General features: G+C 53.2%; 1 protein-coding gene across 1 annotated transcript in view; it reads left to right on the top strand.

Moving 5' to 3' along the window:
• Window positions 1-17,396, top strand: part of CACNA1E (calcium voltage-gated channel subunit alpha1 E) — a 99,648-nt gene that overhangs the window by 62,908 nt on the left and 19,344 nt on the right. The window contains exons 21-35 of the mRNA XM_084210998.1: window positions 109-383; window positions 1,006-1,165; window positions 1,676-1,805; window positions 2,309-2,368; window positions 2,639-2,745; window positions 7,608-7,619; window positions 9,237-9,333; window positions 10,777-10,937; window positions 11,326-11,463; window positions 11,993-12,194; window positions 12,976-13,140; window positions 13,617-13,727; window positions 15,209-15,292; window positions 15,375-15,500; window positions 16,305-16,370. Of these exons, the coding sequence (XP_084067124.1) occupies window positions 109-383; window positions 1,006-1,165; window positions 1,676-1,805; window positions 2,309-2,368; window positions 2,639-2,745; window positions 7,608-7,619; window positions 9,237-9,333; window positions 10,777-10,937; window positions 11,326-11,463; window positions 11,993-12,194; window positions 12,976-13,140; window positions 13,617-13,727; window positions 15,209-15,292; window positions 15,375-15,500; window positions 16,305-16,370 (1,894 nt within the window). The remainder of the gene's footprint in view (window positions 1-108; window positions 384-1,005; window positions 1,166-1,675; window positions 1,806-2,308; window positions 2,369-2,638; window positions 2,746-7,607; window positions 7,620-9,236; window positions 9,334-10,776; window positions 10,938-11,325; window positions 11,464-11,992; window positions 12,195-12,975; window positions 13,141-13,616; window positions 13,728-15,208; window positions 15,293-15,374; window positions 15,501-16,304; window positions 16,371-17,396) is intronic.

Raw genomic sequence — 17,396 nt, 5'->3', positions numbered from 1 at the left:
ACGTCTTGCACAGCTCCTCGGAGGCCATCCCCGCAGCTCCCCATATTCTCTTCTTCTCCTGTCCCCATATCTTCTCACACCTCCTTTCCTCCCCCGTCCCTACCGCAGGACAAACGGCGTCCCCGCCGGCGACGCCGATCTGATGGGCACCACCAAGAAGGGCAGCCCCGCACACGGGGCGGCCGAGCTCTCCCAGGGGAAGGCGGGCACCCTGATGGAGCAGGAGTGCAGCAGCCCGGACACGAGCGAGCAGGCGCTGCTGGAGCCCAGGCGCAGCGTGAGCCGCAGCGAGCCCGACCTGTCCTCCATCACCCCCAACACCGAGAAGGCCACCGAGAGCACGGCCATCATGATCGATGTGCACGACTCCGCTGTGGTACAGAGTGAGGACCCGTCTCTCTTTCCTGAGCCCCTCTCCCAGCCCTCGGGGACCCTGTGGGGATGGAAAGCTGCTTGCGTGGCTTTTCCTGTCTGCATCCATCAGCCGGGGGGATCTCCGTGCTGCTCCTTGCAGCACCTCACCTCAGTTTTACAGGGGAGCCCAAACGCTGATGTGCCAGCATCCCCTGGGGCCCCTGTCCCTTTCTTATCTCTTCCCATCCACCCCATCATCTGATCCATCGTTTCCCACCACCCCTTCATCCCATCCATCGTTTCCCTTCCTCTCTGCCTGGGCAAAACTCTGGCATTCCCTGTTTTTCCTGGAACATCTGTAGCCTCCGGCAGCTCACTGTCACTCAAACCCCTTAGCGGCATCCAGGCTGTCAAGGTGAGCTGCTTTGAACAGCGTTATTAATTAACCAGCAAGGTGAAAACGGGCCTTGTTAAACCCATTTCATCTGCTCCATCCCAGCAGCTGGTGTCTTTTCTTCCTGCCTAGTCCCTCTCCCTGTGGCTGCACAGGGATTCAGAGCAGGAATTCAGAGGGGAGCTGTCCGGGTGGCAGGGACACCCCAGGGTGTTGTCTGGGTGCAAGGTCGGGCAAAGGCTCTCGCTTTCCTGCAGTTAGCAACAAGACAGACGGCGAAGCCAGCCCCTTAAAGGAGGCTGAGACCAAAGAGGATGAGGAAGAAATGGAGAAGAAGAAGAGGAAGAAGGAAAAGAGCGAGACGGGCAAAGCCATGGTGCCGCACAGCTCCATGTTCATCTTCAGCACCACCAACCCGTGAGCCGTTTTTCACTCTGGGGCTGGGGAGGGCTGCAAGGGGAAGGACCCCAGACATCCCCAAAACCAGGGAATCCCCGTGAGAAGGGAGCTGAGTGTCTCCCAAACAGGCTTGATAAGCAGCCACAGAGTTCCTCAAGCCCCACATTGCTCTCCCTCTGTGGCATGGCTCATGGCTCTCTCCCCACTGCTGATTTCTAAACTGGGATTTTTATTCCTAGTTTGTTGTATTTACCTGCAGTTTTCTGCTGCTCTGTAGCACTTCCCCAGACCCAGCAGCCTGGAAGAATAAGCACCCCAATTTCTTAGGGACTCTCCCTGCCTGGCTGTGGGGCTGAGAAGAAGGATCAACAATCCCAAACACCCCTTGGGCTCCCTTCTTCTGCTCCTCAGGCTTTGCTGCCCCTCTCCCCACCCTGGAAGACGGCGCTATGGGGTGGGCTTTGCACGAGGGCTGTGGCTGAGGCCTGCCAGGGGCTCACAGGTGGGCTGTGGGCTGTGTCCCTGCAGGGTGAGGAGGGCCTGCCACTACATCGTGAACCTGCGCTACTTCGAGATGTGCATCCTGCTGGTGATCGCTGCCAGCAGCATCGCCCTCGCCGCCGAGGATCCCGTCCTCACCAACTCCGACCGCAACAAAGTGAATGCAACCCCCTCCCGCTCCCCCTCCAGTGCAGGCAGAGCTCCTGCAGGATCTGAGCTCTGTAGGGTCAGGGCAGCTGGTGGTGGCACTTGCACTGGGCTGTGGAATCTGATTTCTCCCCCATCACCTTCCGTTGTGAACCATGGGAGTCACTCCCAGCTTCCCACACGTGGGGTTTGGAGCCTGGGGAGAGGCCAGGATGCCTGGTCAGCTGTAAAGGGGCTTGGACTGGGGAGATGCTGGTGCAGGCACTGGTGTGGGGCAGGTGATCCTGCCTAGCAGTGTCATTTCCAAGCCATTTGCATGGGGAATGATTTCCTCCTGCCTGCACAGGCTGGATTTGGGGCTGTCTCCTGAACTCTTAGGGACAAGGTTGTGTTTGGGACAAGCAAACCAACCCCATTTTGCCCCTGAGCCAGGCAAGCTGCTGTAGCTGGGTGTCTGGGTGGGCACAGTTTGCTTGGCAGCAGCTGCAGAGCACCTGTGCCCTCTCTCTGCAGGTGCTGAGGTATTTCGACTACGTCTTCACCGGTGTCTTCACCTTCGAGATGGTGATCAAGGTAAGAGCCCTGACAGGATGCAGCATCCCTGGGAAATAGCTCAGTTCTGCAGTTCTGGTCCTCAGTTTAGAGGGTGGAGACCTTAAAGTCTGGTTCTCAGCAGTGCTGGTCCAGAGTGCTCAGCACCTCCTTTATCAGCCTCGAGGCTTCCACAAAATCCCAAGTCCTACATCTGGAACACTGGGAAGTGCCTGCAGTGTCCCTGCCCCCCAGCTTGGTGTCTGAGCTGCTCATTCCCTGCCTGTTTTTCTCTCTGTCTCTCCCCTCCAGATGATTGATCAGGGCTTGATCCTGCAGGATGGCTCCTACTTCCGAGACCTCTGGAACATCCTGGATTTCATCGTGGTGGTGGGAGCGCTGGTGGCCTTTGCCTTGGCGTAAGTGGCCCTTGTCCTTGTCAGCTCCCTGCCTTCCCTGGGCTGGGAGAAGGGTGAAACTGTGTGCTATGGCTACTAGACTCTGATTTTGTTTTGTATTTTATTTCTCTGCACCTTTCTGGTATGGCTCCTGGCAGTGCCGTGTGGCTGCTCCGGAGATGTTTCTCCTTGTTTGGCAGAAGCTGGTGAGAAAGCAGGCAGGGAGCAAGGCAGGGCAAGCTGGAGACGCTAGGAAGAAGTTGGTGGTGCAAGTGGATTTGAAACGGAGCAGAAGGGGCTGTTAGAGAGGGGGGGAATTGCCTAAATGTGCCAGAGCTGGAGTTATACACCTGCTATGCATTTTGGGGTGCACAGAGACAGCAAAAGCAGCAGCCTGCCAGGTGGAGCTGCCCTCTGAACACGTGTTTGGTGGAAATGGTAGCCCTGGCTGGTGACTTTTCTTCTGGTCTGAGGGGGACATTGCTCTGGAGCCCTGCAGGAATGGGGGTGAGGCTGGTGGGGTTTGTGCCAGCATCCTTTGAGGTATCACAGAGAGGGCTGTGTGCTTGTCCACTGAGCATTGCTTGGAGATTGGGCCCAGGCACTGAGCTCGTGGCACCTGTGGGTACCAGGATGTGCCATGGTGTCCTTGCCATGGAGGGCAGGAGCAGGCAGGGATGAGTTTCCTGCTGCTCTGATGTGCCCTGTGCTGCTGGCTGGGGCAGGGGGTGCAGTGAGCTCGGGGCGGGATGCGTGGTGCCAAGGTGGTGCTGGCAGGGAAGGGGCATCCCCTGCTCCATCCCCAGGGCTGTGCTGCCTCACTGGAGGGAGAGGAGCAGAGAGGAGAGGCTCGGGCTCCTTTGTCACGCTGTTGTTCTCTCTTTGTGCCTGTGACACTGGCAGCAGTGGCTGCTGACAGGGGAGGGCCTGGCAGACAGGAGCCTTGCCCACAGCTCAGGTACCGTGCGGGGCTCTCGGGGTGCCCACGAGGTCCCTGGATGGATTACAGCCCATAATGCATCCCTCCCACCTCACCCCACGCTGGCCAGCGGCTCCTTCTCCTGGTTCTCACCCACTTGTGCCCCTCTGGCTCGTTGCTTGTGCCTCCCTCACCCTCCTCACCCCGTTCCTTGCCCGCTGCTTCCAGCCCCTGCTCTCTCCTTGGGAAGAGCACGGGAGAATTCAGCACACCCAGCAGCCCCTGGGCAGGGTGGGGGCAGACCACAGACCATGGGCAAGGGGCTTGGGGCAGGTTTGCTGCCTGGGGGACAACGCTTTGAGCCTCTGGGAGGCCACACAGGCCACCATGAGGGTGGATGGAGCATCTCCAGGGTCGTGTCTGGCAGGGCCCAAGGGCAGCAGCAGCCTGAGATGGTTTGAGGAGGAGGGCAAGGGAGCCTTTTCCTTCCCAGTCGAATTCCATCAAGAATTTTGATGGCTGAAGGAGCACAGGTTGTTGGCTCAGCCTGCTCCTGGGTGGAGGGGTATCCTCACCTGTGGTGTTTGTGAGGGTGCCCAGGACGAGGTGAGATATGAGGATTTGACTCCATGTTCTCAGAAGGCTGATTTATTATTTTATGAGGTTATGTTATATTAAAGAGTGCTGTACTCAAACTATACTAAAGAAAGAGAAAGGAGGCATCAGAAGGCTTCACAAGAAGAATGATAATGAAATCTCGTGCCTGACTCAGAGAGTCTGACACAGCTGGACCACGACTGGTCATTAATTAAAAACGATTCCCATGGAACCAACCAAACATTCACCTGTTGGTAAACGTTGTCCAAGCCGCATCCCAAAGCAGCCAAACACGGAGACAGCAACCGGATATTTATTGTTTTCATTCCTCTCTGAGACTTCTCAGTTTCCCAGGAGAAAATCCTGGGCAAAGAGGATTTTTCAGAAAATATCACGGTGCCACTCACCACTGCACAGGGATTGCTTACTGTCCCCTTGCCCTCGCCCCACAAGGGTGGCACAATTCCTGTGGTGGCCCTGCTGCTGGCAGGGGATATGGGGGAGCTGCCTGGCACCTTCCAGCCCTGCCTTCCCCCGAGGGATGGATGTTCCCTCTGGGCATGGGGCAGCTGAATTCTCGAGGGTGAGCACCCCCACGGGCCGTGGAGAAAGCCTTGGCATCTCCACATATGTTAGCAGCGAGCGCTGGTGTCTCCTGCTCTCCCCTGCAGCTGTAGCTGGGCGGATGCTGAGCCGCTTGTGCCACGGACGGGGGTTTTTGTCATGTAAACCTGCAGGATTGTCCGTCTGTCTGCCCCGCCTCCAGCCTGGCTCCTGCTGGAGGAGATGAGCTCATGGCTTCGGCGGTGAAGGGAACAAAGGCACCACGGTGATTTCCGATGGGTTCATGCATTATGAAGCATTTGTGAGAACACCTGCCTCTCCCCTCAGCAGCCCAGCCGCGGGAGCTGCAGGATATTCACCAGCTCTCCCGGTCCCAGCCTGCCACCCTCCCTCCCAGCCTCCCTCCTGATCTCCGGGGGGAACTCTGCTGGTGATGTTCCAGTCAGTCTCCTTTTCTTCTCCCTCTGTGAGCGCTTGATTTGTGGGGCCAGGGCAGGGGGAATGTTCTCCTCCTTCTTCTTTCTCCTTCTTCTCCTTCCTCCTTCTCCTCCTGTCCTTCTCCTCCTCCTCTCCTTCTCCTTCTTCTCCTTCCTTCTTCTCCTCTCCTTCTCCTTCTCCTCCTTCTCCTTCCTTCTTCTCCTCTCCTTCTTTCTTCTTTTCCTTCTCTTCTCCCTTCTCCTTCCTCCTTCACCTTCTTTCTCCTTCTCCTCCTCCTCTCCTTCTTCTCCTTCCTTCTTTATCCTTCTTTCTCCTCCTTCTCTTCTCCCTTCTCCTCGTCCTTGTCCTCCTTCTCCTCTTTCTCCTTCCTTCTTCTCCTCTCCTTCTTTCTCCTTTTCCTTCTCTTCTCCCTTCTCCTTCTCCCTTCTCCTTCCTCCTTCACCTTCTTTCTCCTTCTCCTCCTCCTCCTCTCCTTCTTCTCCTTCCTCCTTTATCCTTCTTTCTCCTTCTCCTTCTCTTCTCCCTTCTCCTTGTCCTTGTCCTTCTCCTTCCTCCTCCCTTTCTTCTCCTTCCTTCTTTCTCCTTTTCCTTCTCTTCTCCCTTCCCCTTCCTCCTTCACCTTCTCCTTCCTCCTTCACCTTCTTTCTCCTTCTCCTCCTCCTCCTCTCCTTCTTCTCTTTCCTCCTTTATCCTCCTTTCTCCTTCTCCTTCTCTTCTCCCTTCTCCTTTCTCCTTCTACTTCTTTCTCCTTTTCCTCCTCATGCTCTTCTCCCTTCTCCTTCTGCTTTCTCCTTCTTCCTTCACCTTCTCCTCCTCTCCTTCTTTCTCCTTCTCCTCCTCTCCTTCTTCTCCTTCTTTCTCCTTCTCTTCTCCATTCTCCTTCCTCCTTCCTCCTTCTCCTTCTCCTTTCTCCTCTTCCTTTCTCCTTCTCCTTCCTCCTTCTCCTTCCTCCTTCTCCTCCTGCTTTCCTTCTTCTTCTTCTTCTCCTCCTCCTCCTCTCCTCCATGGAGCTGGGTGGGAGCAGCAGTGCCTGTGGAGTGTGGTGATTACCTGGCTGAGAGCAGCTGCTGCCTGAGCCCAGCACATCCCAGTAGGAATGCTGGGCTGTGCCATGCAGGTTCCCTGCCCCTCTTGCCTCCCCTCTGCACTCTGGTTTTCCCGTGGGCACAGCAGGAGTGCCACCCTCACCCACAGGCTGTCTGCTCACCGAGTGTCCACCCACAAAGCCATCTCTCTGTGAGCCATTGTGGCTTGTCCACTGCTCCCTCAGGAGCCACAAATCCTCAGACAGGCTGCCTCCATTCATCTCTGGCTCTCCACGTGAAAAATCAATCCATCAATCCATACGCAGCCCAAATAAAAAGCTGTAAATAAATCTCCAAAGAGTTTAAATTAAATTAGCTGAAATAACCAGAGCCACAACTAAAGACCCTGCTTGCCTTGGCCTCCCTCTGAGGCTGCAGCTCGCAGCAGTTTTGCAGAGCTGACCAGGGCTGGTGGAAGGGTTGGGGCAGAGGTTGAGTGGCCAGTGTGGAGGGGCTGATTACCCAGCAGAGGGGCTTCTTTCCCTGCAGCATCTCCTTGTGCCCATTGGCACCAGGGCCTGGAAGAAAGAAGGACCCCCAGGTACTGCAAAACAACCTGGTGTGAGGCAGGTCAGGGCAGAGGTGCCCCCACAGAAGTGCTGCAAAGGTAAACTGTCACCTTTTCAGCACACCTCCCACGTGCTGGACTGACACTCAGCCAGGGGCTGGGGTGAGTTTTACGTGCTTTAGGAAATGTTTTACTCACAGGCTTTGTCCCCAGTGCTGAGCACTCTGTGTGCACGTGGCAGGGACTTGGCTCAAATGGGGACAGAGGCTTGGTTACAGCCAGGGACCCTGGAGCCCACCTTGGCTCGAGCAGCTGAGCATCCTGCACTGCAGTGGAGCTCTCAGTGGAGGTGATTTAGCAGAATTTGGATGGGGACTGTTGTGGCTCGTAGCTAGGTTCCCTTGGAGGCACCTGCCTTTGGCTCTCTGACCCCACAGCTCGTGGCTGAGGAGGACTGTGCCCTCCTGCTGCCCCACTCCATGCAGGTTCCTCTGGCAGCAGAGCTTCCACCACGTGCCCCCCACCCAAAACCTCCAGCAGGGAGGGCAGGAGGGGCTTCTGGAGGAGTTCCTCCCTGGAGATGTGCCCTATCCTGAATGGAACAACACGGTCTACACACCATGCCTTTCTCTCCTGGGGTGGTGGGCAGCTGCTGCAGGGTCCCCACGCAGCTCCCCTGGCCCTTTTCTTACCTTGCTCCTCTCTTTCTTTCTTTCTTTTCCCATCTCTCTGCTGGTGCTGCTCGGTGGCTGCTGGGCTGGATCGCCGACAGGAATGCTTTGGGGTAACTATGGTGCTCGAGGTCTTGTGGGGTGCTGCTCCTGGGGGTGCAGGGGGGTGGCTGCAGGTGGAGGTCAGTCTGTCCCACACCTGGGCTGACCCTCAGCTGCGCTTTCAGCTGCTCTGCAGGCACTCCTGAGGGATCCCCCCTCGGCAGGGGTCAGACACTGCAGTTGGGGTGTCTTGGGTGACAGCTTGCACCAGCTGAGTGCTGCCCTCCAACCCTCACCCCAGCCCTCAGTCAGATGTCCCAGGCCTTTATCCAGGCCCTTTTTCTGAGCAAAACAGGAGCAAAGTGGGTCCAGTTGTTTCCCATGCATGTGAGGGCTGTGCTCCTAGGGAGGGCTATTAATTAGTGGTTTTGTTTACATCTCGTAATGATTAAGCCCATTATTGTACTCCCTGTTGCATTAACCCTCGCCAAGGAGCTGTGTAATTGGGAGCATCTGTTGTTGCAAGTAATTTCCTTGACGTTTTTCGAGGGTGCCTGGTGGATCCAAGCTGTGCCACCTTCACCAGGACCTCGAGATCCAGTTTTTAGTTAAAAAAGAATAAAACCACACCTGGTACCTTCACCACAACTCGAGATCCAGTCTTTAATTAAAAAGAATAAAAAACCACACCTGGTGCCTTCACCAGGACCTGGAGAATCAGTCTTTAGTTAAAAAAGAATAAAAAACCACACCTGGTGCCTTCACCAGGACCTGGAGATCCAGTCTTTAATTAAAAAGAATAAAAAACCACACCTGGTACCTTCACCAGGACCTGGAGATCCAGTCTTTAGTTAAAAAAGAATAAAAAACCACACCTGGTACCTTCACCAGGACCTGGAGATCCAGTCTTTAGTTAAAAAAGAATAAAAAACCACACCTGGTGCCTTCACCACAACTCGAGATCCAGTCTTTAATTAAAAAGAATAAAAAACCCACACCTGCTGTTGTGATTAGGGGAATAATCACCTTATGTAAGAAATGAGGGTCATGAGGGGGCTTTTCTGAAGAATTCTCCTGGTGAGCTCTGCCTCCCTCAGCTGACTTGGGGTGAAAACAAGAGTAACCCTGATCTGGAGAGACCCCAGAGACCCTCCCAGGGGTCCAACCCCTGTGCCTTGCTCAGGGACACCTTCCACTAGACCAGGCTGTGCAGGACCCCATCTCACTTTCCCTGGAACACTTCCAGGGATGAGGCACCCACTGAGCAAACCTCCCTCATTTTATTCTGCATTCCTTGCAAGGGGAAGGAGACAATTTGCAACGGTGGTGACCCTGCGCAAGCCCCGCTTGCAAACAGCCTGAAGGGGGGAAGCAAAGCTGTGCCCTGCAAACCTCCTGGCACTGCCTGCCCCAGCCCTGGCACTGCCTCCCACAGCAAAGGGTTTGTTGAGGTCAGGGGAAGGGTGCTAATGCCAGGAAAAAGAGGATTGCCGTGTTTTCCGTCTCTGTCGCAGGAGCCGCGTGGAGGTGGGCTGAGCGCTCAGCAGGGTTTGTGCCCCTCCTGTTCTCGTCTCCACACGTGCTGGGGGGTGTTGGCAGCAGGTCAGCTCCCCAGGGCACCCGGGTCTACAAGGTTATTGTCTCTCTGTTCCATTTTTGGGTGCGTGTGCCTCCCTCCGACCTGGCAGGACCAACAAGGGCCGGGATATCAAGACCATCAAGTCTCTCCGTGTGCTGCGGGTCTTGAGGCCCCTGAAAACCATCAAGAGACTGCCCAAGCTGAAGGTAACGAGCTCCATCTCCTGCCTCACATCCTCTTCTCATCTTCCCTGGGAGCAGGTGTGACAGTGATCTCAGGGACCTCAGGACGAGGGAAGGGATGAGAAAGTTGACTCCATGTTTCAGAAGGCTTGATTTATTATTTTATGATATATATTATATTAAAAACTGTACTAAAAGAAGAAAGGATTTCATCAGAAGGCTTGCTAAGGATAGAAAAAGAATTAATAACAAAGGTTTGTCTCTGACCGAGACAGTCTGGACAGCTGGACTGGGATTGGCCATTAATTAAAAACAACCACATGACACCAATCCCAGATCCACCTGTTGCATTCCACAGCAGCAGATAATCATTGTTTACATTTTGTTCATCTCAGCTTCTCAGGAGGAAAAATCCTAAAGAGAAGATTTCTCATAAAACATGTCGGTGACAAGCAGGGACCACCACAGAGTCTTGTTTGTGAGCCATAAACAAGTTGTTTTCAAAGCTTTTGGGGGTGTTCTAGGAGCCCTGTCTGCAATCACCACACCCTTCAGGCTGCTTCGTGTCTGGAGGTGCAGGGAGTTTTTGAAAGCAAGCCTGGAGCACTGCAAGGTGTCCAGAAGTAGTTTCTCTGCCAGGGAAAGTGGGGCTTGAGTAGACAAAATGGAGCAAAGCCCAGATGTTTTCCCTGAAAAATAGGGTGCCCTGGTTTTGGAGAGCTCAAATGTCTTTGGAAAGTTTTTCATCTTTCCCACCAGAGCAGGTTGCAAACAGCTCGGGGTTTTGTGTGGTGTGCTGTCACGGTGTTGAGAGGGATTTCCCATCTCAATAATGGGATTATTTCTGCATCACAGGTAGGATTATGAATTTCCCTACCTTAGCTGATGGGGTACAGAGCCAAAAAAGAGTGTGAGACTGAGGAAGCTCTTTTTTTTTAACTTGTAAGTGGTTTGGCTGATTGATGAGACCCAGGGTGGCACCCCAGAGACATGGGTTTGACCCCAGCTTTTCTTCCTGATCAGTGGATGGAGTCAGTTCCTTTCTGGAAGTGCCTGTCTCCATCATGAAACAGGGATAATCCCCACTTGAAGTGCTGTGAGAGCACTAAGGAACGTGCTGCTGTGGCAGGCAGAGGTATTTGCTCTGCCTCATTATTGGGGTGATGCAAAACGATGAAGTGCTCGCTAAATAGTCTGGAGTGCTGCTAATTGCATCATTAGGATGGTCCCCCATCTGCTTCCCTGGCTGCAGAGAACACTGAGGACACAGATATCCATCCCTGGTGCTGTCTCAGGGGCTGCATGGTGGCTACACACGTGCTGTGGCTGCTCTGGGTGTTAACCTCATTCACAGAATAACTTTTGGCCTTGGAGAAGGCCCAGCTCTTTCCCTCTTTTCCCAGCAAGTAACCTAGTCTTGGTGCAGGGCTATGGGTTCCCCAGGGTGAGCTCTGCCCTCTCTTCCAGGCTGTTTTTGACTGTGTAGTGACATCTCTCAAGAACGTCTTCAACATCCTCATTGTCTACAAGCTCTTCATGTTCATCTTCGCCGTCATCGCCGTGCAGCTCTTCAAGGGGAAGTTCTTCTACTGCACTGACAGCTCCAAGGACACGCAGAAGGACTGCATGTAGGTGCCCTGTGGAGCACCTCTGGTGCTCCTGACCCCTCTGGCAAGGGCAGGGCACTGGGTCATGTCTGCTGTGAGTCCCTGTTAAGTCCTTGGCCATGACTTGCTCCTGGGAACAGCATGGGCTGAGCCCTGCTCCCCGTGCTGTGGCCCATCCTTCTGTGGGGAGCAGAGCCCTTAATTTGCTCCTGTTCTTTCCTTCTTCTCTCTTCTGTTTTATTTTCCCCTTCTCCTTGCCCTTCCTCATGGTTGTCCTCCAGCTTCTCCCTGTGGGAGGAGAGGTGACCCCCGCACACACCTGCGCTGCCCCCAGGGGTCAAACCCACCATCCCATACTCTGGCAGGCAGCCCAAAAACCCAAGGTCACTGCTCCCTGTCCACCTTGCAGAGGGAACTACGTGGACCACGAGAAGAACAAGATGGAGGTGAAATGCAGGGAGTGGAAGCGGCACGAGTTTCACTACGACAACATCATCTGGGCTCTGCTCACCCTGTTCACGGTGTCCACCGGAGAGGGGTGGCCCCAGTGAGTATTCTGCTCCCTCTGTCCCCTTGAATTGGGGTGGTCACCCCGTTGGGGTGGTCAGGCTAGACCCAGTGAGACCGAGAGAGGAGCTGCTGGGCTGGGAGGGGGAGAAAAGAACAAATTATACCAGCACAAAAGAGGGTTTAGCCCTGCTGTGAGGGCGGGGTCGTGGCTGAGGTTGGCTTCTTCCTTAGGGAGTGAATGATGGATAATGCCTTTTCTGTGTGGCCTGGAGATATATTTGAAGTCAATATTAGGGATAGCAGTAGGGCTGGACCTCTCTAAATGCTCACGTGAGCTTGGGCAATACTTTTTTCTCTGTGTGCAGAGCACAGGCAAATCCATTTTCCATCCGGGACGCGGCAAAGCACCATAAAAGAAACTGTGGCCATTTAAAATGGTCATCCTTGAAAGGAGATTAGGACAGAGCTTTACCCTGTCATTACACAAGCGTGGACAGGCAGAGCTGGGTCCCGTTGGAAGTGATGGATGTACCCCTGGTTGCTTTTCTTCACCTCTCTGCCCACAGGGTGCTGCAGCACTCGGTGGATGTGACAGAGGAGGACCGCGGGCCCAGCCGCAGCAACCGCATGGAGATGTCCATTTTTTATGTCGTCTACTTCGTGGTCTTCCCCTTCTTCTTCGTCAACATCTTCGTGGCTCTCATCATCATCACCTTCCAAGAGCAAGGAGACAAAATGATGGAGGAGTGCAGCCTGGAGAAGAACGAGGTATGGTCTGGGAAGGGGGAACGGGGACATTTCCATGGGGTTTTCTGCAATTTGGGAGCTTGGAACTCCCTTGCTATGGAAAAGGTGAGAAAGCCATGAGCCAGCTGCCTTCCCAGGTGATGAAGGAGGGAATTGTGGCCTCCACCAGCACCTCCCTGTGGTATTTTCTGGGGTCCCCCATGGCAGGAAGGAATGATAAATCTGACTTCATGTTCTTAGAAGGCTAATTTATAATGGTATGGTATGATATGATATATGATATGATATGATATATGATATGATTTCTATGATATGATATATGATATGATTTCTATGATATGATATGATATGATATGATATGATATGATATGATATGATATATTATTGAGATATGATATGATATGATATGATATGATATGATATGATGCTATACTAAAACTATAATAAAAAATAAAGGATACTTCCAGAAGGCTTAACAAGGTACTAATCGAAAATTCGTGACTCTCTCCTCAGAGTCCGACACCGCCTGACCGTGGCTGGTCATTAAGTCAAAACAATTCACATGTCGGATAAACCATCTCCAAAGCAGCACAAACATTCCAAAGCATCCAAACATTTCACATTTCACATTCCAAAGCAGCGCAACGCAGGAGAAGCAAATCAGATAGTTATTGTTTCCCTTTTTGTCTGAGGCTTCTCGGCTTCCCAGGAGACGAAATCCTGGCGAAGGGATTTCTCAGAAAATTGGATGGCGGCACTCCCAGGTGTCCATGGGGGTCTGATGTGTGTTATTTTGTTGCAGAGGGCCTGCATTGACTTTGCCATCAGCGCCAAGCCCCTGACGCGGTACATGCCCCAGAACAGACACACCTTCCAGTACCGCGTGTGGCACTTCGTGGTGTCCCCGTCCTTCGAGTACACCATCATGGCCATGATAGCCCTCAACACCGTGGTGCTCATGATGAAGGTGAGGCTCTGAGGGAGGCTGTCCCCTTCATCTGGAGCAGTAGGATCAGTCAGGATGGGAGCAGAGGGAATTTTGGTTGTGGAGATGCTTTGAGACAGGGTGTGAATTCCCTGGGCACATCCCCGTGAAACAACACAGGACCCGAACTGGAGGTGGCACCTTTTCTAAAGGAAATTACCAAATTATTTAAACCTCTTAACTACCGCAGGAAGATCTGGATTTCCTTTGTGCTCCCTTCTAAAAGAAGGGGCATCTGTCCTGGGAGAGGGGTGGAGAGAGTAAGGAAGAGATGTTCTTGATGCCCCCAAGGCAAGGAACACGGGGTACCACAGGCCTGTCCTGAGGGAGGGGTGAGGAAAGGATGGAATTCTGGAGGCAGCCAGGGCAGCAAACATAGACTGTGCCAGGTCTGTGCTGGGGCAGTCATCAGCCACAAGCTGATCCCTCCTGGCTAGTGCTGTCTCTGTTTCCATCAGTACTATTCTGCTCCATACACCTATGAGCTGGCCCTGAAGTACCTGAACATTGCCTTCACCATGGTGTTCTCCCTGGAGTGCGTCCTCAAGATCATTGCCTTTGGCTTCCTGGTGAGTGCCTGCTCCTGTTCTCTAGGAGGGTGTTAATTTGCACTTTGGCAGTGCAGAGAGGGATGAAGTTAATAACAGATCACAGAGGGAAGGTGTTAATAATGTGAGCTTGCTGCTGCTTATTTTGGATCCTGGCCTGAGAGCTGCTTTTGGGCTGGAGCCCTTTGGTTCTCATTGCACTTCCCAGTGCTGGATGCTGCTGGGGAAAGCCACACTGCTGCTTTAACTTCTTGTCTTGTGCTCTGTGCCTGGACTGTGCATGCTCTGTGCTGCTGCTCTGTCAGAGCCCAGTGCTGCTGCACAGGCTGGGGGCTGTGCTCCCTTGTCCCCACGGGTCAGGAGGTGCTGCTGCACTTCTGTCCTTGTGCTGTACCTGAGCAGCAGTGAGACCTCCCTGACTGACCCACAGTCCTCAAGCTCCCAGCTGCTCATTTGGGATCTGAAACCACGGATTGCTGTTTCTTCAGCTATTCTTTGCTGCTTACAGGAGACAAAGCTCGCTGTCAGGAGGGTTTCTAGCCACCCTCCTTGCTCCCAGTCATGGTCATGTTTGGTGTTGTGCCAGCTGCTATGTGTTTGGAGTTTTTCACAAATGGGACAGGGCTGCTGGGATATGTTCCTTGAGGTTTATTGCAGCATCAGCCTCATTACAGGGCTGAGACAATAGAAAGACGGCAAAAGCTCACATCTTGCCAACAGCCAAAGAAAATTTCTTTGTTACAGAGCATTTTAAAAACTTTCTAGCTAATAGCACATTGCTAAAGCTAAAGATAATTGCTCTAGCCAGTCACTAAAAGCACACATACACCTGGTTCACACAATGCTTGCTTGCCTGCTCTCTATTAACAATACACAATACTTCATTATTAAGCTTAAAACCTTCTACTATCATGCTAAGTATACTTTCCTGCAGTATTGAGGTCCATCTTAGCCAAGCCTAAAACTCAAGCTATTGTTTCATGTCCTTGCTTGCTGTGCTATTATAACTTTTTCTACTTTCAGACTTTGCAGCTGGAGCTAGTTCTAATTTCTCTGCTCCTTCTGTTTCCAAGGCCCGCTTTTACAACTTTCTGAAAATCTTCTTACCTTTGCTCTTCCCCACACTGCTGCACAAACAGCAGGGGCTGAGATGTGTCCAGGTGTCTGTGAAGAGCAGGGCAAAGCAGCCTCCTGGCAGTGAGGGTCAAGGTGCTGAGCTGTTGCAGCCTGGCCCAGAGCTGTGGCTACTTTTCCTGCTCCCATTTGCCAGGGTGGTCTGTTGGAGGCAGGAATCATCTCCCAGGAAAAGCTGCTTGCTGCAGGCATGCTCAGCTCTGCCAGTCTCAGAGACAGGATGGTGTTCCGGACTGCGGCTGCATACAAATGGGCTGCCCGGTCTCCACCACCCTCCATGAGCAGCTTTGGCCCGTGGCCCAGCACCCTTCAGACCTGCCATCCCTGAGCTCAAATCCACGCTCCCTCTCTCCCTCTTTCTTTTGCAGAATTATTTCCGGGACACCTGGAACATCTTTGACTTCATCACGGTCATCGGCAGCATTACGGAGATCATCCTGACGGACACCAAGGTGAAGCAGGGGCTGGCAGCAGGGGGCTGTGGGGTGGTGCTGGGAGCTCCCAGCTCCCTCTGACCCTCTCATCTCCTCCCAGCTGGTGAACACCAGCAGCTTCAACATGAGCTTCCTGAAGCTTTTCCGGGCTGCTCGGCTCATCAAGCTGCTCCGCCAGGGTTACACCATCCGCATCCTGCTCTGGACCTTTGTGCAGTCCTTCAAGGTCAGTCTTGTGTGTCCTGACCTCTTCCCAGGTGTCCTGGTTTAGGGCAAATTTGGGAGGAAACCTCCAAAGGAGGCCCCTCCAGAAAGCAAACCCACACAGCCCTTCCCCACAACCGGTTTGGGAAGGATTCCTCAGAGAGAAGTGGGAAGAACCTGTTTATTTAACAGGTAAAACACCCCCCAGCACACAAAATGAACAATACCAATGACAACACTCTTTCACTGCTCTGAAAAAGTTGACAAATTCAGAAAGTCTCTCCTGTGGTGGTTGCTCTGTTATCAGTCCCTCCAGTGCTGGAGCAGCTGCTGCAGCCACAAAGCACAAACTCTTGGTGTTCCCGGGTCCCAGTCCAGAGCAGGTTCGAGTGTTTCCAAGAAAGGGGAAGGAAAAACAGTCCAGGAAAAATTCAGACTGCTTAGCTAAACTAACTAATGAGCAGGAGCAAAAGCAAGAGCAAAGCAGGAGCAAGAGCAAAGCCAAAAGCCAAGCAAAAAGCAGAAGCTGCACTAGGTACTGCCCTGTCTCTGTGTCCCCCCAGCTGTGGGGGAGCAGGCTGATAACAAAACCAAAACAAAACTTCACTCTTCAGAGCCAGTCTTGAAGGCACAGAACAGAATATCCAGCACAGACAGAACACATGATGGGGATACAGGCATCATAACATCACCCTAGGACACCAGGCCACAAGGATGTGGTGCTGCTCCCAAATACAGGCTGTTCCCAAGGCTCCACCTGTGTGTTCTGTACTCCTCTGGGGCTGGACCTGTGATAGATGAGATGACTCATCTGCTTCTCTTGCAGGCACTCCCCTATGTCTGCCTGCTGATTGCCATGCTCTTCTTCATCTATGCCATCATTGGGATGCAGGTGAGCCAGGCGTGTCCGTGTGTGTCCCCCTGGCACAGGCAGTGACGCTGGCATGTCCCCACTGTTGCACACAGGAGCCAGCCTTGTGCCTGCCTGTCACTGCTGCACCCAGCTGCAGTGCCAGGAGGGTGCTGAGGGTGGAACAGCTTTTCTGGGAGCTGCAGAGCCCTGGGGAAACTGCCATGGCCATGCTCAGTCCAGCTGCACAGCTGCCTTCCCACCTGGATCCTTTGGAGAGTGGCCCTGGGGGCTCAGCTGGGTGTCTGCCATCCAGCTTGTCCCTGTAGCTGTGCTGCTGTCAGTCTGTTTGGGTGCTCACATTTGGGGCCCTGCCCTGATCTCCCAGCTGCTGGGGGGGGGTCTGCAGAGCAAGGGGAGGCGTCAGCTGGTGAATAAGAGACACGTGAGCCAAACCCTTCAGCTCCACACGTGCTGCTCGCCTCTGCTGTGACTAAATCCCACGCTGGAGATGTGACAAATCATCCTCTGGGGATGTGGAGCTGCCCTGTGAGCTGCCACAGTACCCAATGCCTCATTTTGGGGTGACAGAGGCCCCTGGCTTGTGCTGCTTGGCAGCTCTGCTCTTTAGGATCTTCCTGTGGCTGATTTTTGCCACCATGTCCTACTCACCTCAGCATGGGCTCCAGGTGTTCTCCTAAACAGCCACCATCTGACTCAGCCCCCCTCCCTGCCGGGTGGTAGTATTAGATTTTTTTTTTTTTTTTTTTTTTAACACCATTGTGAACAAATCCCCAAGCAGTAAAGTCTGTGGGCGTTATTTGAGCAAAATAGCTGGAGGCAGAAAATATTCTACAATTACACATTCCAAAAAACCTGTACAGGGAAAAAATACTCTGCAGTTGGTGTATTTTTAGGTTCAGGGAAAGGGGAATAAATATTTAACAGTAATAACAGCACATATTTCCAATTTGAGGCACTTTACGAATGTCTTACCACAGCCTTGGCTGAGGGTTGTTGTTAGAATATTGCCCAAAGTTTGATCTTTGTTGCCTCTCCTGGCTCTGG

The sequence above is a fragment of the Fringilla coelebs genome (assembly GCF_963513975.1).
Source record: "Fringilla coelebs genome assembly, chromosome: 9".
NCBI classification, from domain to species: Eukaryota; Metazoa; Chordata; class Aves; order Passeriformes; family Fringillidae; genus Fringilla; species Fringilla coelebs.
Note: the sequence above shows the minus strand (reverse complement) of the source record. Positions and strands in the feature narration are given on the sequence as shown.